At 36.5% G+C, this 7,374-nt stretch overlaps 1 protein-coding gene across 6 annotated transcripts; it reads left to right on the top strand.

Moving 5' to 3' along the window:
• The first annotated feature begins 957 nt into the window (after positions 1-957).
• Positions 958-6,088, top strand: LOC133803333 (uncharacterized). 6 transcript variants are annotated; one of them, XM_062241338.1, is made up of 11 exons: positions 958-1,435; positions 2,165-2,718; positions 2,801-2,890; positions 3,012-3,251; positions 3,630-3,851; positions 3,957-4,245; positions 4,327-4,652; positions 4,779-4,983; positions 5,096-5,166; positions 5,310-5,403; positions 5,554-6,088. In XM_062241338.1, the coding sequence occupies exons 1-10, from the start codon at positions 1,138-1,140 to the stop codon at positions 5,400-5,402; spliced, it is 2,388 nt and encodes a 795-aa protein (XP_062097322.1). In that variant the 5' UTR covers positions 958-1,137; the 3' UTR covers position 5,403; positions 5,554-6,088. The 6 variants fall into 6 exon arrangements, with proteins under 6 accessions (XP_062097322.1, XP_062097320.1, XP_062097316.1 ...); XM_062241336.1 differs by having other exon boundaries at positions 2,162-2,718; positions 5,645-6,088; XM_062241332.1 differs by having other exon boundaries at positions 2,162-2,718.
• The last annotated feature ends 1,286 nt before the right edge of the window (positions 6,089-7,374 follow it).

Below are 7,374 nucleotides of genomic sequence, written 5' to 3'. Positions count from 1 at the left end.
GTGGACATAGGTCATTACCAGATCCTGGGGCCGAACCACTATAAATTACTGTTTTTTCTTTACTTTTGTCATTGCGTTCTTCTCTATACATTCATCCATATCAATCACGTTTTGACTCCGTGTCAGTTGGCCAAATCTTGGGTCAACAGACGTATTTGTCTGACCATGTAATTACACAATTTTCATGTAATTGGAGGTAATTTAATAATTCCAATTACACTCTCCAATTCTCATAGCCCTCATGAAAATTGAGTATAATTACTAAATACTATCAATTTTAAATAATATTTATCACATACGATTATTTTTTGTGTAATTACTAACTGTTTTGCCAAACATGATAATAAGAATTCATTAGTAATTACTACTTGACATCAAAACACACTTTACATTTTAAAATATAGTGTAATTACTAGGATAGGTAATTATTACCTTAGTAATTACACACTTATTTCCAAACACGCCCTTAGTAATTACTTAGTGTAGTTACACACAATTCTTAAAGGCCATGAGAATTAAAGAGTGTAGTTGGAGTACTTTAATTACCTCCACTTATATGACTATTGTGTAATTATATAGTTAGACAAATATAATAAATGAGTAATCACCCAAATTACACCCAAATATAATTAGATAGTGAACTTCCAAATACATGGTAAATTGAAAGAATATTTTGTATGCACATTTATTAATTTGTTATTAGTTCCCAAATAAAAAAAAGCTTAGAAAAAAAGAAAAATATTTTAAGAAAATAAAAAATAAAATTTTTACCAAAAAAAAACATATGTGTTTCTCGTACCGGGTGAGCTACTAAACACAACCGACTTTACATTTTTCAACCAGTACTTATCCTCCACGTGTATAATTATTCACACTCACACAGCAGCTCAGCTACAAAGAAAACACTCAAAATTTCTCCTCCAAGTATATATACATAGGTACACGTATAATATGCGTTTACCGAAGACTTTCCAAATTACATTTTTTTCCTTGTTCTAGGGTTTTTCTCTGTTAGGGTTTCAAATCCGAATTTAAGCAAATTGAGTGGAAAATTGTTCGATCTGACTCGGCTTAGTCAATTTGGGGTTCCGGTTTGGGATTGTTTTTGTGAAATTTGTGAATTTTGATAGTGTTACAATGCCACCAAGAACGGTGAAGAGAGGGGCTGCTGCGGCGGGGCCGAGGAAGACGGTGAGAACCACGAGGGGATCTCAAAAGACTCAAAATCAACCTGTGCTGGAGGCTCTTGAGGAGTCGGTCCGGGCCGAAGAGGTCCCGGTTGCGTCCGTGGAGAAAAAAGAGGAAGTCAAGATTGAAAAGCCAGTTATCACTCAGGAAAAACCATCACCTGCTGTTGAGAAGAATCCCGTTGCTGTCGTTCAGAAGGCTTCTGATAACAAATCGGAATTGAAATTGGACCCCAACGGGTTGAGAAGTAAGTCCTTTTTTTTTATGAATTGTTTATTAGGACATGCGACGATGGGTTATTGAATTTTGGCCTAAAATTTTCATTTTTAATCATTTTCATGTTTGTTATCTATGACCCCCTTGATTTCGATCCCTTTTTCTTCACTTTTGGGTGATTTATCATCGGATAAGTATGAAAACGTTTCTTTTTTAGGTTGACTTGACTTGAAAAGGCATGGCTTTGTCTCATTGTTGTATCATATTAACTTGATGATGTGGTTTCTTGAGCTTAAAATACAATTAAGCCAGATGGAGGCAATATACAAGAAACAGATACAATAGGATTAACATATTAGAAGTCCAAGGCATTGACTTGATCATCTGTAATTTTTAAGGAGTTATATGATGTGTTTATTACATTTTGGGTTGATTTTCACTTCATTTACTGAAAATAAATAATTTTCATTATAATTGGCCTAAGCATGTCGTGTGCAATCCTCCCTGTTTGCTGCTGCGTAATGAACGGGAAGGAGCTTAGGATGATGGCCTAAGTGTGGTGAAATTGGATGCTACATTCGAACGCTTAGATGTAGATCATAAATATCTATACTAATATAAGTACATTTTTTAACATTCGTAATTCTGGTTATCCTGTCTTAAATTAAGGACGGGGATTTTTTTTATACATAAATTATGAAAAAGGAATTTCAGCCTCATTTAACTGGCTTGCTCGTCAACCCCTATTTTATGACAGAAGAAGATAAAATGAAGGAATCTGCGGATGAATATGAAAAAGATGAAAGGTTAGACCTGGAAGATAATGAACCTGAATATGAAACTGAAGAATATGGTGGTGTTGATTATGATGAGAAGGAAACTGATCAAGATGATGTTCAAGAGGTGGTTGATGATGAAGGGGAAGAACATGAGGATAACTTAGATGAAGAAGATGAGGGCGATATGGTTGAGGAGGAGTTGGAAGATATTCATGAAGAACTTGAGGGAGAAGAGTATGAGGAGCATGTTGAGGAGGAGCAGGAGCATGTGGAGACAGTTGATGCTGAAGAAGATGAGCACCATGAAGTTGTGAAGGAGAGGCGCAAGCGCAAGGAGTTTGAAGTTTTTGTTGGTGGCCTTGATAAGGATGCAACTGAGAGCGATCTTAGAAAAATATTTAGTGAAGTTGGTGAAGTTACTGAAGTCAGGTTGATGATGAACCCTCAGACCAAGAAGAACAAGGGGTTTGCATTCTTGCGTTTTGCTACAGTGGAACAAGCAAAACGAGCTGTTCAAGATCTCAAAAGTCTAGTGGTAAATATGGATCTTATAGTTTGAATGTAAACTGAAATTTCTTTGCATATAAATTGAACTCTTTAAATGGATTAAATTTCAGATAAATGGAAAACAATGTGGTGTAACTCCCAGTCAAGACAGTGACACTCTTTTTTTGGGTAACATTTGCAAGTCATGGACTAAGGAAGCTGTAAGTATATTGATTTTCCAAACGTTACTGTCTAGCTCTACTTACCAGCAAAGAAGTTGGCATTTGATGATTACTGGGATTTCTTTGTTTTCTCACGATTCTATTTCAAATGCTGTTTCAGCTGAAAGAGAAGTTGAAGCATTATGGAGTTGACAATGTTGAGGATTTGACATTAGTAGAGGATAGCAACAAAGAAGGCATGAATCGTGGATTTGCCTTCCTGGAATTTTCATCTCGTTCAGAAGCCATGGATGCCTTTAAACGTCTTCAGAAGAGAGATGTTGTATTTGGAGTTGATAGGCCTGCCAAGGTTTCTTTTGCAGATTCGTTCATTGACCCGGGTGATGAAATTATGGCACAGGTATTCTTTTGGATCCAATTTTATTGTGTTGTATTAGGAACTGAATCCCTAGATGGTTGATAATCTGTATAATCTGTGTATTATTATTTGTTATACTGCTCTTTTTTGCATTTTGTACAGAGTAGAATACATAGTTATTTGAATGGTTATGTGGATATCTTGTTCATTTTGTGTTATTGTGTGCTCTTAAATTGAAAGTTTTATTTCACATTATGATGTATTTTTAATCAAAATTTCATAAATTTCTTCTATTTTGTTTATGTTTCTTCTTATGTATAAATTATATATTTTTGGGGAGGGAGAGAGGGAGGAGGGTGTGAGGTTATTTGTGTTATATTTCATTTACTTGATTCTGTATACTCATGTATGAATTTACAGGTTAAAACTGTATTTGTGGATGGCCTACCTGCAACATGGGATGAAGATTGTGTTCGGGGGCTTCTTAAGAAGTATGGGGAAATTGTAAAGATAGAGCTGGCTAGAAATATGCCATCTGCAAAGAGGAAAGATTTTGGGTTTGTTACTTTTGACACTCATGATGCTGCAGTAACATGTGCAAAGAGCATTAACAATGCAGAATTAGGTGAAGGAGACAACAAGGTTTGTCTTCAGCTGTTTATTGTCGTTTTGGTATTTGTTATTCAAGTATTCGAAGACTTGACATGAGTGTTCAAATTTTTTAATATAGTTATGTTGACATTTCAGGCTAAAGTTAGGGCTAGATTGTCAAGACCACTTCAGAAAGGAAAAGGAAAGCATGCTAGTCGTGGGGATTTTCGGTCTTCACGGGCTTCTGGGCGAGTTTTCAGGGGTTCTTGGGGTCATCCATCATCACGTAGTGTCTCCATGCGCACAACAAGAGGTGTTGCAAGTCGTTTTCCTCCAAGTATGAAGAGGCCTCTAGGATATAAAGATCGCCGACCTGCGATGTCTGTGCCATCAAGACCCAGGCCTTTGCCTCCTCCAGCTAGGTCATATGACAGGAGAGCACCTGGTACGATGTGGATTATACTCTATTTTGCATGTTTGCTTCCCGCATATACGGATGCTTATATCGCTGTTCATGTTTTTGCAGTACAATCTTATCCTAAGAGTAGCTTGAAGAGAGAATATAGTCGACGCGATGAGATTCCTCCTCCAAGAAGCAGAGCTGTTGCGGATTATAGTTCCAGGGCTGTCCAAGAGAGACGGCTGTCATATAGAGATGAATACTCTTCCCGTGGTCCTGGCTACTCTGATCTGCCTAGGAGTACATCGCGAACTTCAACAAGGAGAGCTTATGTCGATGATGGATATGGACAAAGGTTTGATAGGCCTCCACCTCCTCCTAGTTATCGTGAAGGCGGGCGTGCACGTGATTATGATTCTGTTCCTGGGTCCAAACGTCCATACTCTGCTGTGGTTAGTTTCATTTCATGCTACGTATCTTTGTTTTAAACTTTTACTGCTAAATAATTACTATGTCATTGTCCTTTTTTTACTATCTTTTGCTGCACGGAGGCTAAACTCATATATTTGTCATGCTAGGATGATGCCCCTCCTCGTTACAGTGATGCCAGTGTTCGCCAATCGAGGGCACGCTTGGACTATGAGTATGGTGGTAGTGGTTCTCAGTATGGGGATGCCTATAGTGACAGACTTGGACGTTCTAATCTAGGATATAGCAACAGCAGAACAAGTCAAGACTCACATGGGATGTATAGCAGTCGTCAGGGCATGGGTTATGGAGGGGGTAAGCTTAATGTGATGACATCTTGTTCTTGTTACACATCCTTTGTGATTTTTTTTTATTGAAACGTAGAACTATGAATTTGATGCTGACTGTGTAACTATGAATGACATAGGTTCCTATGGTGGTGGTGATGGAGTATACTCATCAAGCTATGGCAGTGAATATATCTCTCGTGGATCTGATGTATGCTAGTTGTTTTAATGTCTTTCTTATTTTATTTTCCCTTTCAGAAGTGAAGAAAATTTATTAAAAGAGAGAGATTATGAATCTCACTTTCTATTGATATCCTATATGTTTACATATTTTCTTGATGTTATTTTTTGTAGGTTGGTGGCTCATACTCATCCATGTACTCAAGTCGTGGTGTGGGAGGGAGTAGTTATATGGGCAGTGGTGGTGGTTCTGGTTCATACTACTGAGGTAATTTAAGTTTTTTGGTTTTTCGTTTTGCGCATAGTGGATGTGTCAATTTTCTAAATGCATTGTCAACGTATAATTTTTTTGTCGGTCCTATACAAGAAGTAAATAGCTATTGGAGTTTTTATTAGTACTTTCTACTGGGGATCTCAGCTACTGAAGGCGGGCATATCTATTTTGCTTAAGTGGTGTGGTTGGTGAAAATGGAGCATTATGGTCACAAGTGAATTTGTCTATGGAACAGATCTGTGACATACAAAGAGGCTGCTGTAGGATGTGGACTTTTGATGCTAACGTTATGAAGAAAGAACCCTTTCAAGTTTAATTGCTTCTCTATATATTCCAACTTCCAAGAATTCTTCTTTAATATAAAGGGGCTGTATTGGTTCAACCCTGCTTAGATCTCTACAAATGTGGAAATTGTGTCGGATCATAATTGTAATGCTGTAAGGACGCATGAACATTTCAAAGATGAAACCAAGAAGTGCTATGTTGATATTTATGAATTTCATCTTCTGTTTTATCTTCTATAAGAACTCCACTATTGGACAATGTGGAGGTTTGCTTCAACATCTGTTCTTTTGGACAGTATTATCAGAGGTTCGAGGATTTTCTGTATGATTAAGATTCTTTTGGATATTTGTTGAACTGGTTCTTCTGGAAAGGTTCTAGCTTTTTTTGGCCACTATTTACTGTTTCAGTGCCATGTTATACAAGAGATTTAATGAGGCTAACCCGAGACTGAAGGTTAAGAGAACTATTTAGCTTGGTTATAATAACCTTAAAAGTACAAGGTTATGATCTTAAAATCTTGAATTGGACTTTATTTGATTGCCTTTTGAGTTTTGGTTGCTATTTTGAAAAGAAAAATTAGTTATATATAATTGAATTATATATGATGGTGTATTTATTATATTGGTTTATTTTATCATGCAAATTTAATGGCATTTTCATTGAGGATTAGAAGGAAAATTTAATGGCATTAATGATAACCAGAGTTTATATGTTTTTGTATTGTGAATGGTGAGCTGCATATCCCCACAAAATGATATATGTTTCAAGTTTTGAGAGCTTGTTGTGGTGGGTTTGTAAACCTCTGTTGAGAATTTTCTAAGAGAAAGTGTCAGTGCGAAAGATAGACTAAGGTGGTAAAAGTTTAAGCAAGCAAAAATGTGGACATTTGATGCATTTGGAGCATCAATCTTTTTGTCATTTATGCCTTGAGGTAAGAATGGTGGCATTTGGAATTCTTCGACCATATGGATTTTGTAAGACTTGTATAATTGCTGCCAAAAGTTTGTCGTGGAAGCGTGTGTATTCTACTTACTATGAATTTGTTCTTGTTCTTTCTTACAATTCTTGGATGTGCAACACCTTGATTATGTTAAGCTGGCTGGTGTTGAACTTAGGATAGTAGCTCAGTTGGTTGAGTACTTCTGGATTGGGAAAAGAAGTATGCTATTGGATCCCTAAAATCATAGACTATGGATCTTCTACAAGATCCATAATCACTTATGGTGATTGGAACAGAATTTCCAGTTCTGGTAGGGAGTTTTTAGATTTAGTTGCTTGTGTCCTTACCATGACAAATTGATATCGGGATCGCAAATGGTTCTAATAATAGTCAAGCCATATTCAGTGTAGTATAAGCTTGTTCTAAAAGATCTTAGTAAACACTCTAGGATTTTGGAGCTATCCCATTTTGGAAAGGGAATTGTTTAGTGTTGGCTTTGTTGCCTTATATGATAGATGCTAGAAATAGTATGTGAATAAGCAAAGTAGTTATCGTTTTCCTTCTCTACCATTGTTATCGCGATCTGTTCTATGTAGTTTTGTGATGTACAATAGATTTTATACTTCTGTTTTCCTCACCGGAATGAATTGTACTGTGAATTATGAGTCCAAACATAGCTTTATGAGAACTTGAACACAAGCTTTGAGTTATTATTATTCTCATGTAAATTCGGTATTGGG

This window comes from Humulus lupulus, chromosome X (genome assembly GCF_963169125.1).
Source record: "Humulus lupulus chromosome X, drHumLupu1.1, whole genome shotgun sequence".
NCBI lineage: Eukaryota > Viridiplantae > Streptophyta > Magnoliopsida > Rosales > Cannabaceae > Humulus > Humulus lupulus.
The sequence above is the reverse complement of the archived record's forward strand: the minus strand, read 5'-3'. Positions and strand labels throughout refer to the sequence as shown.